The sequence below is a fragment of the Rhamphochromis longiceps genome, linkage group LG22 (genome assembly GCF_057381845.1).
Source record: "Rhamphochromis longiceps isolate RC_006_pf linkage group LG22, R_longiceps_female_GT1.1, whole genome shotgun sequence".
Taxonomy (NCBI): domain Eukaryota; kingdom Metazoa; phylum Chordata; class Actinopteri; order Cichliformes; family Cichlidae; genus Rhamphochromis; species Rhamphochromis longiceps.
The window spans coordinates 7557320-7576641 of record NC_140577.1 but is presented as its reverse complement, the minus strand read 5'-3'; the positions used below and the strand labels follow the sequence as shown (position 1 = coordinate 7576641).

Sequence of the window (19322 nt, the reverse complement as noted above, 5' to 3'; positions counted from 1 at the left end):
TTTTATTCTAGTGACTAGTGATTTTTGTTTTTTATAAAAATGATCGAAAACCATAGTTAATGAAATTGGAACATTTTAGAATATCTTTTATGGATACAGAAAAAAGTATATGTGTTAAATATAAGCATAGTCATTCAAAAAAGACGTTTGTGCAATAACGGTGTTAACAGTGGGCAGTTAGTAAAGCTATATATGCAGTTAATGGGATTATTTGTGAAGATTTTTTAACTCGAAGTAAAAATATAGAATCGCTCACATTTACTCCCTAATTTGGATATAATGTAAAACTGAAAAAAATTACATTAAAATAAGAATAATAAAAGCAAGAGTATGCGGACCACAGCGGGCGTGGTTACACGATGACGTCTCCACGCACTTTACCGCCCCTTGCTTGTGAGCGGCCAGTAGCGGAAGTTCCGCTCCGTCGTGAACTGGGACAGCAAAGCGGTGAGTGTATGAGTCTGTGTTAGCTAGCGGGCCGTGGGTGTAATTTTAAATCATTTATCCTTACTCGAATGGGACCTTAACGGGGTCCTTTTAGTGCTTAAAGGGTCTCCTAAAAACGGGCGGGGTTTGGGGTCTGAATTTGATTCGTAACGTTTGTCCGAAGTAACCAAAAACAGAGACACACCGGTTGGAGACAATACAGTTAATGTGTGTGTGTGTGCGCGCGCGTGCGCGACGTTAGCTAGTAGCAGCTGTACTCCCACTGTTCCCGGTTATTTTGTGTGTGTGTGTGTGTGTGTGTGTGTGTGTGTGTGTGTGTGTGTGTGTGTGGGTGTGTGTGTGGTCGGCTAAACCTGGATTAAACCCGAGCGCATGGTCGGGAGTCAGGCAGTGTGTGTTTTTGGGGCAGCAGAGGCTTTGCGCTGCTGAATGCCATCACTACCGAGGATAAGGATGAGGCGCATATCAGTGCTAAGCTTCAGCCATTCATTGTCTCTTTCCTGTTCGACACCACCCGCTTCCTCTGCTTCACACACCCATATCAACTCATTTTATCCGATGCCGTGAGGCGTTCTACAAATTTCGCTTTGTCTTCTTTGACATCAGCTAGCCAGCCGAGCTGTAACCCTCCATCAGCAGGCGGGGAGCGGGGTTAGCTGCTGCTACTGCTGGTGGTGGAGGGGGAGTAGGATGGTGGTGTGTTTGGTGGTGGTGGGGGGGTGCCTGTCACTCACTGCCGCATATTATCCTGTTGTTTGCCAGCCATCCGTAGCCACTGAGCTGAGTGCAGCAGCCTGCTGCTGCTGTGTGTGTGTGTGTGTGTGTGTGTGTGTGTGTGTGTGTGTGTGTGTGTGTGTGTGTCTTTCTTTGACGTGCACACACTGCAGCACGCCTCTGGTTTTTGTGTTTGATTTAAACGTAATTGGAGTCACGCAGGATGGAGACTCGTGATGTCCAAACAGGCTACATTTTCTTTCTTTTTTTGGCCTGTTTTACCTAAAAGTAGTGGTGGGAGCTGCTGCTTTTCATTGAATATAGTTAATCATTCGGTCAGTCAACACTGGAGTAGTGCTTTTTCTAAGTGTCACTTCATCACATTACACCCTTTAAAATCAGGGAAAGATGAACTATAAATCGAGATACTATGATGTGATAATGCAGTGTGGTGTTACAGCATTAGTGGTTACATTTCCTGCCTGATTCAGTAACTTTTGAGTGTTCTGTATAGGCAAAAATAGCAAAATTACGGCACGAAGTTACAATGATTTTGATCAATAGTGAGGTCAAATTTCTTTAATATGATATCCAACGCGATTGATGGAAAATGTGTATTTATTATACTTTAAGAAGAACAAACAAGTCTTGTTAGCTCTTGAGACAAAGCTATTTTACAGACTAAAAAGACAGTTTTTATATTTTATGTAGATGTACCTTTTATATAGAAATACTTTTTTGCTACGAAAGATGTCTAAAAAATGTTTCTAATTTAACTGATTATGGTTTTTAATCATTTTTATTGAAAAATACATTTTAAAAATTATCAGAAGCAACTTTATTTATGCAATCTCTGCTGCTCCTTATTACAAACCTGTGGTTAGTGTTTGTTTCAATAAAAGTGGTAAAGAAAAATACTTTATTTATTTTAAAACGGAAAATATGTTTGAGAGTTTTATGTATTGCAATGTACTTGTGTTATTTTTAATTCCAAAAAAAAGAACAGATGGAGTGGTTATTAAAGGAAGAGTTTGATCAATAACACATTACTAGCAGTTTTACTTTTATCCTTCACTACCAGGTGTCTGCATCACACCAAATCTTAACAAACATGTTGTTTGTAGATGTGTTGTGTTTAAAATACTAATTCATCATCTCTTTGGACATCTGCCTCAAGGCTTCCACTGCAGCACGTGTTGTTATTGTATGTCTGTTATTCATGGTTCACTGTCGTGATTAGAAATGGAAAATTACAATCATAGCATTCAGTATAGAAAAACATGCATATATTATATGTGTGTGTGTGTGTTACAAAAAGTACCTTTATGCTATCCTCTCCATGTCGTTTATCAATTATTATAAAATACTCCGAAGTTATTGTGAAAAATTGCAGAAGTAGACTGATAACATTCATGGTACGAATTAAACGCATCACAATAGCACATATAAATTTACAGCGGGATCATAAATGACCGCGCTTGGTCACTTGAAGTGTTCTTAATAGCATTTTCTCACCTCTAATTTGTTTACTTGGGATGGGAGCAGGAAAAGTGCAGTTTTCTTGGACTACAGTACGAGGTGGGGAAGTTACTTCACTTGGTTCATTTTATGGCTAGTTGTTTCAGTTTGTGTACTCTATATATCTATGGTACTCAACAGGAAGGTATTTAGCTCAAAATTGCAGCATTGACCTCTTCACTATAACAAACCTGTCTGGAGTTCTTTCGAAACTGACTCAGACTACCCCCTCCAAGCTCCCTTCAGTGCGGTTACTGCACCTGAGTGTGATTACCGTGTTCACATCTGCTCACACGCACCACACCATGTGTGAAATAACAGTTTGATTTAAACAGATTGAACAGTGACACAAAATAAACGTGCTTTGAATTAAAGCATCTACTTCCTGGTGGGGAGTTAACGTTTAACGAGAGACAACATCAGAGGGAATTATTTCAAATTGTAATGGGGCACGGCAAATAATAAGAATTGTTCTTACGCGGTTAAAGTATCTAAGTAAGTAAATAAAGTATCCTTTATTTCTCTGACTGCAGTCCACTGTAGAATGGAGGGAAGCAGTTGTTTATGATGTTTAGCTTAGCTTAAACTAACAGGTTAGAAACACTGCCACCAGTTTTTGAAAATACAATGAAAACCTGTTTGAAATTAAAAAGAAAAAACTGTTCAGAACCGGGAATGCTAGAATTTGCAGTCAAACAAAACTGTGAAAAAAGCAGCAGATCCTCATTATTTTGGAGATAGAACCAGAAAGACTTGAACTGATGTAAATCTGAAATGCAATTTGGGATAATTTTTAATTGAACATCAGGAAACAGATCTTCATTTCTGATGCTGAGGTGTTGGTCCTGGCTGTAAATCTTTGAGTACTGGAATGTTATCAGTGGTTTCAGTTTTAGTGTTTGTGAGCTTTAAACATATAATCAAGCTAAACATTTAGTGTAAAGGCAAAAGATTGGCCCCTGGAGCACATGATTTGTAAAATTTCCGGCATATTTTAGATGCCGTTCTTCTCGTCATTCCATAACTGGTTACCATTTGTGGCATGATGCATAAATATGAACGTTTTGGCTGCTTTGTTTTACATAATTATTGAGTAAAGTGAGAGATTTTTGATGATGGAAACTGCAGAGTTAAATAAAACGAGGCTTGTTTCATTTTTTTTAAGACGCAGCTTGAATTGGACTTGATGGTGGTACACTATTTTTAACCAGCAGCCTCCTCCAGAAGCACATAGAGAGTGAGTGAGCCGTTGTTTCTTGGAGCCTACTTTGAAAGCCCACACAATGCTTTGTGCTGGGTCTCTGGGTTATGGGTCATTGTAAATCTGCTGAACAATAACAGGTAGAAAAAACTGTATAACGGAGATTAATTGTTTCTTTGCTTATGCTACCATGTTTCCTGAGCTCGTCCTACTTGTTTGAACAGATTGTCCGATTGTACCTGCACTCCTCCGTTTATCTTCTTATCATCTTTCTTTCTTTCACTTCTGCATTCATGCTGCCCACTCTATGTCTCTGCCTGTTCCCTGTCAGCGTCTGGAGTGCAGCTAAATTCAATTTGTTAATGCTGGATTAGTATTTATTTAAAGCAAGCTCTTTAATTGGATTCTTGTGTGTTTCTTAAAAAAAAAGAGCAATTCCTACTCAGTTTAAAATCTTTTGCAGAAAAAACTCAGAAATGAGGTCTGTTTTCCATTTTTACTTAACCAGGAGAACAAGTTTATAAGACAAGGTGAACAATTTTGTATTTGTATTTATAGGTTGCGACATTTTCATGTTTGAGCAGCCAAAATATTATGTAAAATAGCACAATAAAATTAAATACAGTAAGCTCATTTTAAATTGTACAGAAGAGATAATGATAAATAATATATATATATATATATATATATATATATATATATATATATATCCAGAGGAATGATGTATATAATAGAATTGAAACAAAATGTAAAAAATTGCTCAGGTATTTTTAGATGTTCTTCTAGTATCATGATTTTAAAGTTAACTACTTAAGAGAGGTCCTTCAAATTTTTAGGGTAAATATCTGGTCTGTGAAATTGGACTACAGGAGTGGAGCTCATGTTAAGATGGAATGATGGATGCTTGAAGTTCCTGAAATATTTGAACACCCGATCACTGATAGCAGATTTTGTGGTCTGTAAAAACCTCACTTTGGCTTTTAGAGAATATTTTATTCAGTTTCTTACATACAAGTCACATACTATTATTTAAAATGGTCAGGTGAATGGTTTCACACATATGAAGGCATGAATATGAGGGGGAAAAAAATCATTTTTATTTATCTTCAGTGTAGGGACTTTGTGGGAATTTATGCTTCAGATGAATGTCTACATCATAGCTACGTCATAACTGCAAACCCATCTGAAACCCCTCTGCCGTAACCTGACCTGCAACTCTCTAGAAATGTAAAGTAAATGTCACATTGACGCAGACCAAAACTATTGTGAGTGGCCTGTTCAGTACTGTCAATTCCCCCAATAATAATAATAATAATGACTCCAAAATGATGGCAGTTCCTTGAGCGGGATTGATGAAGCTACCAGAAATGGTGTGATGGAAATGTACAAGGAATCTGAAAAACTTGAGGGATAAATATGAAACATAGAAGGGGAATGAAGTCCCAGCATTTTGTTTCTATTGACTGTCGCTGCATAAAAACACAACCACAAGGTAGCTGACACATAATGTGCTACCACATGCGTTGGCCGCTTACAAATACTTCATTACTACACTGCACTTTTTAGAGTCCATATTCGTGAAGCAGTTAAATTAGTTTTACATAGAATTTCATAAAAATATTGAATAAAATGGCTGCTCAAAAATAATGTTAGTGGTATTTTTAGATATTTTTCTCTCTTTATCCCTTGAGAAAACTGATGATAGATACCTGAATATTTTTTTTTTTGAAATTCCCATCAAGAAGTTTATTTTTACCCTGGATTTTTTTTCAGATAGTTTGATGAAGCAGCATGGAATGACCTAGAAGAAAGGAGCTTAATTACACTGAAAAATTCAGAAATAAAATTTGGGATTTTAGTCAAATGGCTTCCAACCTCGAGATCAAGACGATTTTAACCTGTCCATCAAAATCTCAGTTATCTAACTTGTGCCTTTTTTAATGAAATATTAAATACTTATATTCCTTAGAGTTCCAAATATTTATTTAAGTTAAATGTGTTTAGATAGAAAAATGTAATTCTTTGATGTTTATAAGTTGTAAGGAATCAGTTATTAATCTGGTGGTCTTTTAGCATAAATAGCTCACTGAACATATTATTTTGTATATTCAGATTTTGAGAGCTGAGCAGCAATATTCTTTTAGTTTTTAACAAGTTGTTTGGATGTAGAAGTACCTTTTTTTTTTCATGCATATTCACTCTGTGCAGAAAAAGCAGCACAATTTGTTGGAAAACACAAAATGTTAACTTTACAACAAATTTTCACTCTTTGCCCTGCTAATCCTGTTTACCATAAAAAAAAAAAAGGCTATTTCCTGCAGCTTGCCCATTCATTATTAATCTAGTACTCATTTATCAGTTGATGCAAAAACGAACAGACTTCTATTGTCCACACTTCGGATTTCACATATTTCGGCTGCAGATATGACCTTCAGCTAATGATTTGTCACCTGGTACTGACAGCACGTGCAGCATTTAGCTGCTTGATCTCAACATCTGTGAAATTTTAACAGCTGAGGCGCTGAAGGTTTATACATTAACCTTTGTGCTTCCATATTTCTTTGTCTCCTTGTTGCCCGTTTACCAATTGGACAGTTTGCTGTCTGACCCACCCGTCCCGTCTCCCATATCCTGTCCAACAACATCAGGATGTTAGAGGCTTTTACTGCTGGACTTTACTGTAAAACAACAACCTGATCTCCTGCCTGTTATTGACGGCTGAATCGCGCCAGTCAGCGGTCCATTTTACAGTCAAGAGAGGGCATTTAGTTTATTTGATGAGTCTATTCAGTTGCTGACTACAGAAACCTGCATGGCACAAATGCTTTTTTTTTTTACTGACTGCTTTACCTTCACCAGCAGCTCCATTATGTGTTTGCATGTGTGAGCGATATGTTGACCTTTGTTGTTCCCGTGTGACAAATGAATGGCTGCACTGATAATGAGGTTTTTATAACTGACACAGAGAGCTGTTGAATGTCACCGCTGATGTCCAAATAACATCCAGTCCTTCTGAGCTACACGCAAGTAACTCTCGACATGCATCTGTACAGCCCCTGGTTTGAATAGGCTGTGCTCTATTTAAATATTTGAATACATCCTGGGGAGGTGAACATTTGGTATTGAATGAGCAGTGAGGCTTAGAGAAGGAGAAATGTAATGAACTTCATAATCCAGTGTAAATATAGCTCTACCAGCATGATTTCCATATATTGGCCCGTGTTCTTTATAATACAGTACACCCAACTCGGTGTTTTTAGTGATGTTCCTGGCTACTGATTTACTGGTCAGTTAAACAGGAGAAGAAAATAAGAGTAATAGATGAGTCTGAAAATAAGAAAGCATTCCAAAAGGAGGCTAAATTAACCCCAGTGTGGCAGGCCAAGTTCAGATATGTCTGTACAGATAATGTGTGTTTATTTAAGCGCCTTTTCAAATCATTAAATATGTTTTTCAGTTATCAGATCATATTTGAAAGTCTCATAAATTGCTTGATGTCAGATTAGTTAAACTGGTTAACCTTAGCAATGCTACCTTACATGCTGCTAGTAGCAGCATGTGCTACTAGCAGCATGTCTGTACATCTGTTTACTCTGTCACAGCTGATGTAAAGAAAACTTACAGAAAAACCAATGTTACTTAAAAAACATTGAAACAGTCGGCGGCTGCCAGATGATTTCATTGAATTTTGTTTACAATCTGCAACCGGCTGGAACTTGCGGTGACTAAATGGTTGCTCGCAGGTTTGAGGGCATTGCACACTCACGACCACTTGCGATTGCACAGGTCACCTGATAGGAGTCAACCTTTGTGCAGTGGTTACAGTCACAGTCTGACTTGGTTTGCAAATCATTACTAATTTATAACCGTTGTAAATTAAGAAAATATGAAAAAGTAGTTTAACCATGTGAGATCTAAGAGATTTATGCTTCTGCGCTATGTCTGTTGTAGGTTGGTCATAGCTGCAAACAGCTTTTTGTTGCTGAGTAGCGGGCAGAACTGTTCTGGTCGTGCGCATCTCTAATTTTATTGCCAAATAAATTTACAGTTGCACGTTATATTAATGGAACTATTTTAAGTTCACAGGACTCATGCAGCACAGTTTGCTCTTAAAATAAGTTTGTGATCATTGCATTTATTGTTGGCTTCTCCACCTGTGACGATATCACAGCCTAGTAACCATTAATGCTGACACTCATGAATGCATGTATGAATGGCAACACTCATAAAAAAACACACATCAACAAACAGAAAGCTGTCTCTCCCTCTCTGTAATCTGAAAACATCTGAGCTTCAATAGTGATTTATCATTGAAATCGTAGCAAAGACTGACAGTATCATACGCTCGCACCTTTCATCTCAGCCGAGCCTCCCAGGGTACAAAATCTGAGAGCCGCGCAACAAGTATAAACTGAGCTCTGAGTGGACATTGTAAGAAATAACTGAATACAATAAATAACTGAATAAATAAATTCAATAAATAACTGAATCTTCATCTGGTTCCTCTTAGTTTTTCCACATTCAGCCAGGTAAAATAAATCCTGCTGCAGTAAATCAAAGAATGTAAATCAATCAGATTTACAATCAATCAGCATGGTTTAAACACCTCGCTTTGGTGGAGTGTGGTATACCGTGGGTAATGTCAGTATGAAGGCTGCGTGTATTAAAGCTGACTGTGATTCAGACCTCTGCCTCTGATTAAATTAACTATTAAGTTAACCTGGTTCATCTTGATAAATTTTTGTCAACTTGGTTCTAGAGAACATGTCAGAGTCCAAAGTTTAAGCCGCCCTCCTTTGTAATTTTTGTCTTCTGCAAAGCCATCCAATATGCCAGATCATGAGTAGTTTCAAGCCCCTGGGGCACATTCAAGATCCACAAGGAGGCTGTTGGATGACAATGACAAAGATAGAAAGAGAAAGTAAAAGCAAGAACTGTTCCAAATATAAATGAAACAGAAAAACTAGAATATGAGTGAAGAAGCTACTTTCTGGTGCTCCCTTATTCGTGAGAGGTCACCATAACACCATCAAACTGATGATCTTTTGCTTGTTAGGCGAATATGAAAATGTTATATTATTAAACCAGTTTGATTTGAGATTAGAGCTGATTCTGTTGGAGTAAAGGAGCTGTGTGATATCCAGTGATTTCTAGTATTAAAAACATGTATCCTCCAGAAAAAGCTCCGGAAGATTAGTGTCATGACTCAACTTCCTTCTCTGCTACAGGAATAAAAGAAGCTGCCATGAACTTTGAGCGGATTTTACAGTTTTGATCTGCTGTGTAAAAAGTCTTAGAGTTAACGCGAAGGACTGAAAACTGTGAAAATGCTTAAATTATCTCAAAATGTGTGAATGTTAAATGAAGCATTTTGTTTAGCTTGAAGTCGCTTCTCACTGTGCAATCTGCAGGCAGCTGAAATCTTTTTTTTTCTTTTTTTTTTCTTCCTGTTCTCGTTTTTGTCTCCAGCACCTCTTACAGTGTATGTGTGGCAACAACATGTCTGTGCCGCTGCTCGCCGAGGCTGTGACAGTGTCTGGGGTGGAGAAGGAGACCGCGGCGGTGAGTGAAAGCACAAAACCTAATATAACTTTATTTACCTCAAACGCTGCTGGAGTGTTTTTTGTGGCCTTAATCAAACAGTGCTTTTAATTTTGACTTTGGCTGCTTGGGCAACTCTGCCCAACTAGAAACAGAAAAACAGGTGAGACAAAGACTATGAGGTACTCAAAGCTGTCACTTGTGACACGAAGTTTGGCGTAAGACCGAATGGAAATTGTTTCCGAGCGGCACTTCACACTTCTGTGAAGTATGGTGAACCTTGGTGTCACATCTGTGCTGTGGAAACATTCAGGCTAACAAGACAGGTGTAATTTAAATTAAAATAAATAAATAAATAAATAAAAACCCATAACAGTCGCAGAAAAAATGGTGTTTATATACTTAGCTAAAAGCAGAACAAGCTCCCGATTAAGTGTGGTTTTGTCATTTAATTTTTTTTTGTTTTTAGGATCACATTAAAATGTTATTTTTAAAACTTTCATTTATTTTACACACCTGACTAAATAATAAGCCACCTACACAAAGACCCACAAATCAATACTAGCCCTCAGAGGGTCCTGGGGACATGTCCTTGGGATCACGAATGTCAGTTTGCTTTATATCTGACAGCACGAAAAAAACTAAAATGCATGCAAATCTGTGTTGCTGCCAATTATTGACCCATCTGAGGGCCTAATAAAAACAATAATCAAACATTTCTTGAAATGTAGTTAGAACAAATATAGAACTGGCGGGTGCTGGCGCCTATCCCAGCTACCATAGGGCGAGAGGCAGGGTACACACTGGATGGGTCACCAGTCTGTTGCAGGGCTAACACATAGAGACACAGATAGAGATACAAATTTCCACCCAGCACTGTGATCAATATCAAGAAATTGGACTTTTTGTACTTCTGTAGCCGTGCCAGTCCTGTTTTATGGCTCACCTGTAGCTTCACCTGCAGCAGCACATGTAACGAGTGTTACAGCAGAGTAATCAGGCCCATTGTGTCAACACTCAGCTGGATCTCAGAGTGAAAATTAAACAAGTCTCTTATCAGGCTGTTACTGGATACTGTGCAGGGTTTTGTTAAACATCAGGATCAAAGCTGACTGTTCCAGCTCTGAACCCTACATGGAAGAAAAGTGTTTTGATCTGCGCAAAGAGCCAATTCTCTGACTTCTAGCAAACAAACATCGAGTTGCCAGTCTTCTGAACTGTCATTAGTCCCTTTCATGGTTTCTCTGCAGGAAGTATCATGTGTGGAAACTCGCAGTGAGAGTAGATCTTGGCAGGAATGTAAGACTGGCACCTGGTTTTCTTCTGCAAACTTGTAGCTGTAGCACTCTGTGTCCAGAAGGCTGGTAAATTGTATTGAAGATCAAAGAGGGGTTTTTTTTTTTTGTTTTTCATCTGTGAAGTGCAAGATGGACTTGAACATACTGTCCAGATCACAGGAAGAAAAGTTTCTGTTACCAATCAGTACTGGGAACAGATAAGGCCTCTGTGTCTGCATTTAGAAGGAAGTGTTTCCCATTTATTTGTGAAGCCTGTGTAAGAGAAAATAATTCTGCTGTCTCCATCTGTGCTGCAGGTGATCTTCCTTCATGGTTTGGGAGACTCAGGGTGAGTAACTTTATTTCTGTTTTCTGTGAGGTGCAGTTAAAAAGTTCAGTTCCAGTTTGCAGTTAAAAAGTTTCTGATCATACCTTGAAGGATATCTTCTTGTGCACCTTTGGGCCGCTTTTTTTTTTTTTTGTAGATCGCCCTGTTGGAGTTTTGTCTGACCACTCGTTGTATTTTTACCTCTTTTGTCAAAACAGTCATTTACCAAGATTTGTATTTTGAGCCAAATCTGAGGGAGCTGCTTTTGGTGAATAGAACAGGTGATGAGCAGAGCCTCAAATGCCATCACCTACAGACCACATCATTTCTGGTTAAAGGTTTCCCTCGCACAGCTCAAAATGTTACAGGGACAAATTCAGAGTGTATGGTGGAGGAAAAACCCAAAAGCATTCATGTAGCAACATAAAGGCATAAAGTATGCTAGGGTGCGCTTGGGTCAGAGAGATGCAGTTTTCATTATCGAATGGTGAGTGTTAGGCTCTCTTAGTGCGGATTCATCTCTGGAGACAATACACAACAGTGCAGCAATTGTGAATACAACCTACAGGCATACATCAAGCAAGCTGCAATTATAATGCCTGCTTTAACCCCACAACACTAACGTCCAGTTTTGTAACACTATCACTAATGCTGGGTATATTTTTATCCGATATAATATACCCAATAAAACAAAGAAATGACGAAACTGTCCACTCACTCCTGGGACACATTAGCCTTGTCAAGTAAAGGTGCATTCTCACTGAATCTCTGACATCTGTGGGAAAAGTTTTAAAAACAAAAGACCAGCTGACTATAAATGTTTTACCATATGAATTTCCCTTGGAAATTACCACTAAGTAATTTTTATTCAACACTTGATGAAAATCACGCGACATTAGTGTTCTAGGGTTAAGAGGCGTCCACACAGGAAACAGCTAGCAGTAACATGGCAACAATGTAGAAAGTCTGCGATATTCAGCGATTTCATGTGATGCCAGGCAAACACAAAGCGAGTCTGCAGTTTCTCAACTTCAAGGCGAGTGATTGAAGTGACTACCACTGAGAGCAAAGATTACCACTGATTGACATACCGTATTATAGGGTAGTAAATATATTAGAGGGTTGCCTAGGTAACCAGAGCCTGAACTATCTGCTAGCAACCACCTGTCAGCTGCAAACCAATTTGCAAGTGAATTGCTTTCTCTGTGGACGCCTGTTCAGGCACGGACACTGTGAGCTCTGTAGGATTTACTGGTCACCCTGCATTCCTGCTCTCACCTGTGGACACAAACTGAGTCAAGCAAAAAGAATCGAATTGCAGATACAAGTACTTTTCTCCAAAAGGCTGTCTGGATTCTCTCTTAGAGGTAGGATGAAGAGCTCCACTATTCAAGAAGGGCTCACAGTAAGAGCCAGTTGAGGTGGTTTGGGTATCTGACCAGGATTCCTTCTGGGCGACTGGGCACTGCAGGCTCTTCAGCTGAAACCTGCTGTGTTGTGGTTCAGCTCATCACCAAGACTCTTGATATGTGGATAATAGTTAAAACGTTTTGCATTTCCATTTATGGAGTATAACTGGAACAGTTTTCCAGTGGACTTGCAACAAGGTTCAAGCATTATTCAGTTCAAAGAATTTCCAAAACCTGCTTTTGGAGAAATTTGAAAACGATGCCTGATAGTATATATATATTTATGTTAATCATTATGTCTGTACATAGACATAGACAGGGAAGTGGGTGTGCCGATGATCATGATAAACCAACAGAGTGTTGAGCATGGTGTAGGGATTAATATTTATGTACCTGCTCCTTCCTACTCCAAGTCGGACATTATGATTGAGTTGGTATTTCATGTCACATAGATTTTGTTGATTTTGTATGCACACATATATCTGTGTATATGTATATGCAGATATGTGTGTTTAATATAGGTTATCATCATTATCACACACAAACCATGTCACTTTGAAAGAGAAGCTGAGGTCTGTGATGAAGTGGTCAAAACATGATTTCCAGGGAGCGATCTAAAAATGGGAGCCAGGCTGAAAGCAGGCCAGAGATGGAAGAGAAGATGAACTGATTCTTAAAAGCTGCCCAAACCTTTTGGATCACACTTTAAGCGGCACCTAATTGATTTTTTTCCCTTGTAATTATAGTTCACATAATTTGAGTTATTTCCCTTTTTTTGTTTAAATGTTTGTTTCATTGGGCTGAATGTGAGCAAAAAATTCACAGGAGAAACATTCCTACATGTACAAATCATTACATAAACAGCACAGTAGCAGAGGGTGGTGATGCAGAGTTAATGACAATAATTAATTTTAAAATCCTGCATTTGGCTCTTGCTGCTTTTGCACTTGACTTTAATAACATGCATTTAGTGGCCTTTAGTCATGTGTAATTGGTGCCAACATTCATGTGGTTGAATTTCATAAAGCAGCACTTACAACATTATGAATGTCTAATTTAAAAAACGACTTAAATCAGTACATGATGACAGCTTGTCCTCAGTACAGTTTTAGTGCTCCTCTGTAATGGAGATGAAAAATCATTTCACACATGCTGATCGTTGTACATCAAGAGAAATAATTTTCTACACGCGTTACTTCAGCGTAGAAGTGACTTTCATGGACTTGGTTGTAATGCTTTTGGGGTGGATGTGCTGCATATTAGTGGTTTTACTGTTGCTTGATTAGGAACAAAGAGCTGCTCTCTCTGTTTTCTGTCAGGCATGGGTGGGCGGATACTTTGACTGGGATCCGGCTGCCTCACGTCAAGTTTATCTGCCCCCACGCGTAAGTCTTTTTTTCTCATGTCACGATTTGATTTATGCCTCTAAGAATTTTGTTTGTCGGGACTTATGTGGATTGATTTAAAAAAAAAAAAAAAAAAAAGACTTTTAGGCAAATAAATGCTCTGTAATGTTTATTTGGTGCGTTTTAAGCCAAATTTTTGCCAGTCATTCAAGTCGTTTGGAGTTAATAATGTGTTACTGTAACGTAGCTCCTGGCTGCTGTTTTCCCATCATGTTTTCATTGCCTCTCCTCCGCTGCAGGCCCCCCATTCCCGTTACACTCAACATGAAGTCGATGATGCCCGCGTGGTGAGTTGGCGTGATGAAAGAGGCGGCCTTTTAGCTCAACACTGGATGCCATTGTTTCCCTGGAAACCACAATAGCCTCCCATATTGCCATTGACAATACTGCAATTGTATCCATTCATTTTCCTTATGCTGGGCTTTACTTGTGTGCAGGTTTGACCTCATGGGTCTCAGCCCCGACTCTCCAGAGGACGAATCTGGAATCAAGAAGGCAGCAGAAAACAGTGAGTTTAATGTGTTTAAATATCGAACAAGGGCCACGTGTGTGGGTTGATAATAGCAGGGAAGCACTAATACGCTGTCATTAAACGGTGATTGGAAAGCTTCCAGACTGCTGCAGCTTCAGTCTGGTCTTACATCCCTCTATTTAGTGGTTAGTATCTTCTCTTGTATGCACCTTAACTCCTTGAAGCTTAAGCTAAAGAGGGTGCTTACACCATTAAATATATAAATGTGAAATACTTAAAGTACACCTATTATACTGCTTTCCAGCTCTACTGCAATACATTTCTGTCACTAATAGCTCAATATAATCCCTTTTTTATGTGATATTGGGCCTTGGTGGAGCCTTTTAGATCACTCTGAAATGAGCTGTTTTTAGCTCCTCCACATTTAAGACAAATTTCTTCTGATTGGCTGCCACTCACAAGCAGAATGTTTGAGCACCAGGAAGGCAGCGGCTCTGTAGGCACAGCTAGAGCTGCATGCCTGAGATGACCCTATAAATTATCCCCTCTTTATGACATTATTAACAGCCAAGCTTCCAAAATAAGTCTATGAATCTGAAAATTTTTTAGTGCAACTTCAGGGCAAAATGTTTGATGGATGGATTGTTCTTGTTCATAGGCACAAATTGTCCCACCAGAGATTTGGGTCTCCTCCCAGCCTCCAGATTTGAGACTGGAGAATCTTTAGAAATGCTTTAAATTCTTATATCATAAATCCCTCTGCTGTTAAATAGATCAAAAACTCTGCTAAAAATTTAAGGTTTAAACCCCCCCCCCCCCCCCCCACCACCACCACCACCACCACCTGCAATTTTTCTAATCATTTAATGAACATTTAAGAATACAGCACTTTGAGTCAACTGTAGTTGTGATTTGGTGCTGTGTAAATAAAATTTAATTCAATTGTAAGACTATGAGAGGCTTGATTATACTTGATTGTAAGATTAATGTTATGTAGGCGATTTAAAACGGATGCTCTTGACACTGATTAGTTAGTTTGTGAAAAATGTTCAGTCTTTGCGTATGTACTTGTCTGTAAAAAACAAACAAACAAAAAATAAACTTCAAAGAGAAAATCTCTAAAAGTGTGTGCTGTTATCCTCTTATTTAGACTGTTATAAAATGTCACTGCTGTGTATGAAGACTGTCTTCACCCTCTTCAGAGCAGCTATAAAAACTTTTTTCTTTGAATATCCACATGCCAAGTATGGATTACATTTTTTAAGCCAGCTGCAAAGTTGACAGGAAGTCAAGTGGAACATTTTTGTTGGAAATTTGCCACATAAGACTTATTTCTTCCTTCTTCTACGCTACCCACCCCTTTGTTTGGCTTCACTAACGGGTTATTCTTGCTTCTCACAGTCAAGGCCATAATCGAGCACGAGGCCAGAAATGGGATCCCTCCAAACCGTATAATACTTGGCGGTTTCTCTCAGGTGGTTTTTTTTTTTTGTCTTGGTGCTACATGTTGTGAATTGCATTTACATTATTATATATACAAGATCAATATCGTAAATGCATCTATTAAAGGTTGTCTGCTTCCTGTGTTGCTCCTCAGGGTGGGGCCTTGTCCTTGTATACCGCCTTGACCTGCCAGCACCAGTTGGCTGGTGTTGTGGCCCTCAGCTGCTGGCTTCCACTTCACAGGAGTTTCCCATCGGTACAGTCACAGTTTCACTGCAGAGGAGAAACATCCTTCCCTGCCTGCTCCTCTTTTCAACACAATGCTGATACCTTCATATGATTTTTAACATGTCACCCTGCCAGAAGGTTTTAGTGAGAAAGCTACGCTCAAAGCTAAATTCTACTTCTATGTCTGTCCCACAGGCGTCAAGCGGCAATAAGAACCTCCCAATCCTGCAGTGCCACGGTGAGATGGACGCCATGATTCCCGTGCAGTTTGGTGCCATGACGGCAGAAAAACTGAAATCCATAGTCAACCCTCAAATGATTACCTTTAAAACCTTCCCAGGGCTCCCTCACAGCTCCTGTCCTCAGGTACTGTTGTTCACAAATCACACTGATAACTTCTTCTAAAAAGCTTGTTTTACTTCTTTCAAGGTTGAATCAAATATTTAGCTAATTTACATTTTTGTGACAACCTGATTACATTCACCAAAACAAAAGCATTGCATCATCCACCTGGGTGAATTAGGCAATGTTAATTAAACCTTTAAATGAAGGTTTTTCTCTTGAAATAAAGATAAGGAAATTTTTATTTCAAGAGAAAAATCTTGAAGACAATTACCAGGCCTCTGGAGAACTTCAAGATAGTTTGAGGATGTAATTTAGCCATTTAAATCAGCTGTATTAGATCAAGGATGCATCTAAAACCTGCAGGACACCAGCCCTTGAGACCTCGAGTTCCCCCACCCCTGATTTAGAGGATAAACTCTAAACAAGGGTTGTTGTTTTTTGTTTTTTTTTTTCCATGATGCACTCTTCCAGCTCAAACTTTGCAGGTAGATCAAAACAGAACCGCTTGGGTCTCTGGTACAATTTTTATTACCCGTGATTTTTAATGTTTCAGATTTGCTTCTAAAGCTGTTCTTTCAAATGTAGATGTCTCTAAAACGCTGTGATTTTAACAGCTTGACACTTGAATCAAAAGAAAAGTCTTAAAGAAGGTTTGCAAATCAAACATTTATACACATATATATGCAGAAAAACAGGGTTGTAGGAGTTTACAGAACGTCCTTCTCTCAATAATGAAGTCTGTGGGCTATATACGAGTCTCCAGCACAGCTTGTTAAGCTTCCTAGTGTCACGGGCTTTGATGTTGTTAGCCCAGCAGATGGCTAGAAAGAAAACTGCACTAGCAACAGAAAAAGTGCAACATTTTGCTGCACACATTTTTCTTGAAAAACCCTAAGTTTCCTGATGAAGTAGAGTCTGCTCTCTCCATTTGTGTGAACAGCCTCAGCGTTACATTTTCAGTCCAGCCTGTTTTTCAGCTGAGATGAGTCCTGAATCATCTGTTCAGCTTCTCCACTGTACCAACATTTGGTCTGCTCTCTTGCAGGAGATGGCAGCTGTAAAGGAATTTATCGAGAAGCTTTTGCCCCGGATCTGACCTCACCTCATCCCCACTGTGACCCCCTTTGAGACACTGACCTTTCACCCCTTTTCTGCCATTCTCCCACAGGAAACAGCCATGAGCACCCCCTCCCACACACATCCACGAGACAGCAAACATACACGAACACGCACATATTTAGTAACGATGATAACGATGATTTGACCCACACTGCTAAACCAACCAAATCTTCTCCTGCGGTCCAGCAACACTCATACTGTTAACAGATTTGTCAAACACACTGATTTGAAGTGCTTGCATTCACACGTCTTAGCCTTCGGAGGGAGAAACACTGAAAACTCAAACATTAAGTTCCTGTTTGGCTTCTGTTTTACAACTTCTGTCTGTTGCCTCATTCTCATTTCCCCTCATTTTTACATCATTTAGCTTCTCACTCATTGCTACACTTATCCTTCTGGCATTGCTGTGTGACTTTGTAAATCAAGAAAATCAAGATTAACACAGAGCAAATAAGCAGGTTGGTACTCGCCTGCAAACACACCGCTGTTTAAAGGTGCAGTCAGACCAGATTATGCATCCTAATTCTTTTTCCTGCAGTTTGACGTGCCTTCTTAGCTTCACAGGTGGAGTCGCGTGAAACTTTAATATGTGATTGCTCTCAAGGTGCATGAGTTTGAGGGGAAAAAAGGTGGATTTGGCTTCTTATTCATTCTTGCTTTATGACTACAGCCTAAAAGTTGGGTGCATGAACATAAGCAGTAGAAACACAAATAAAATGCAGCATAATCTACAAGCTTGTAGAGGCCTGCCATGTAATTGCCCCATTTGTTTATGCTTGCAATCCTACCCGCCCTGTCTCCTGAACCCTTCTGTTATCTGGTCTGACTGCAGCTTCACTCCAGTGTTGGGTACCCAACAGAGTTTGACTCGGGGATAGTGAGCGCCAACCCATCCTTTCCAATCATGACTGCGGCCTGTCCAGGTCTTGCATCGTTAACAGCAATGGCTCTTTTTACTAAATCTTGCACACAAGGCTGCCATGCTGCTTCTTTCCTCTTTTTTTTTTTAAATAAATGTGATCAAACATCATGGAAGTATATGATCAGAGTCCAACAGAAATAAAGCTAATCAGTGGATACTTGTGCTACCCTGTGCTGTTTCTTTCAAAGCGTGCACACCTGCAGGTTGATCTGCTTTCTATGTATCTGTATGTGAAAGTACCTCAGTTTGTTCCTTTAGGCCTAAAGGCGAATGACTGATGATGGCTGCAGACCTGCACAGACTGCACACCATGACTGGTTTCAGCAGCGGTTCACCCCCACTAACAGCCTCCTCCTCTTCATGAATTCCTGTTGATTTCCACTATTTATTTTCTTTAAACCTCTGGTAAAACACACTTCCTCTACATTTTCTTCCATAACACCAACACAGTCTCGCTCCCTCCTTTGGGTCCCCACTAATAAAATATGGAAAGGTCAGCAACACTATTATATTCCACTTTAGAAAATAATGGCTATACAAAGGGAGCACTTTGGCAAGAAAATGGTCCAACATAATTGAAGGGTGAAAAAAAATCAAAGTTAATCTTTGAACAACTTGTGATCTTTGGACATAGGAGTGTAACTCTGAGGAGTCGTGTGTGTGCTTAAACATATATATCAGGTGTTTTACAGTTTTTCCTTTGTGAATATTGATTTTGCTCTCTTCTTAATTTCCTGTTCTGCTGTATCACTGTTCCCAACCTGGTTTTAAAAACAAAAAACCAGTAGAGAAGGATGAAAGGCATCTGTTTTGATTGTTGTTCACAACTCGATGAATGTGTCTCCTCTCCTCGACTCCTTGTGTATTTTTCTTATTTTTTTGCTCTAATTAGGTCCGTTATTTTCTCTTTGATGTGTTTGCCATTTTTTCTTTCATCATTCCACTTGTTCCT

General features: G+C 39.1%; 1 protein-coding gene across 1 annotated transcript; it reads left to right on the top strand.

Annotated features, from left to right (window-relative positions):
- The first annotated feature begins 405 nt into the window (after nucleotides 1-405).
- Nucleotides 406-18453, top strand: lypla2 (lysophospholipase 2). The gene is made up of 10 exons (XM_085395610.1): nucleotides 406-447; nucleotides 9350-9442; nucleotides 11016-11047; nucleotides 13755-13820; nucleotides 14081-14128; nucleotides 14279-14349; nucleotides 15715-15788; nucleotides 15911-16012; nucleotides 16180-16350; nucleotides 17375-18453. The coding sequence occupies exons 2-10, from the start codon at nucleotides 9365-9367 to the stop codon at nucleotides 17423-17425; spliced, it is 693 nt and encodes a 230-aa protein (XP_085251736.1). The 5' UTR covers nucleotides 406-447; nucleotides 9350-9364; the 3' UTR covers nucleotides 17426-18453.
- The last annotated feature ends 869 nt before the right edge of the window (nucleotides 18454-19322 follow it).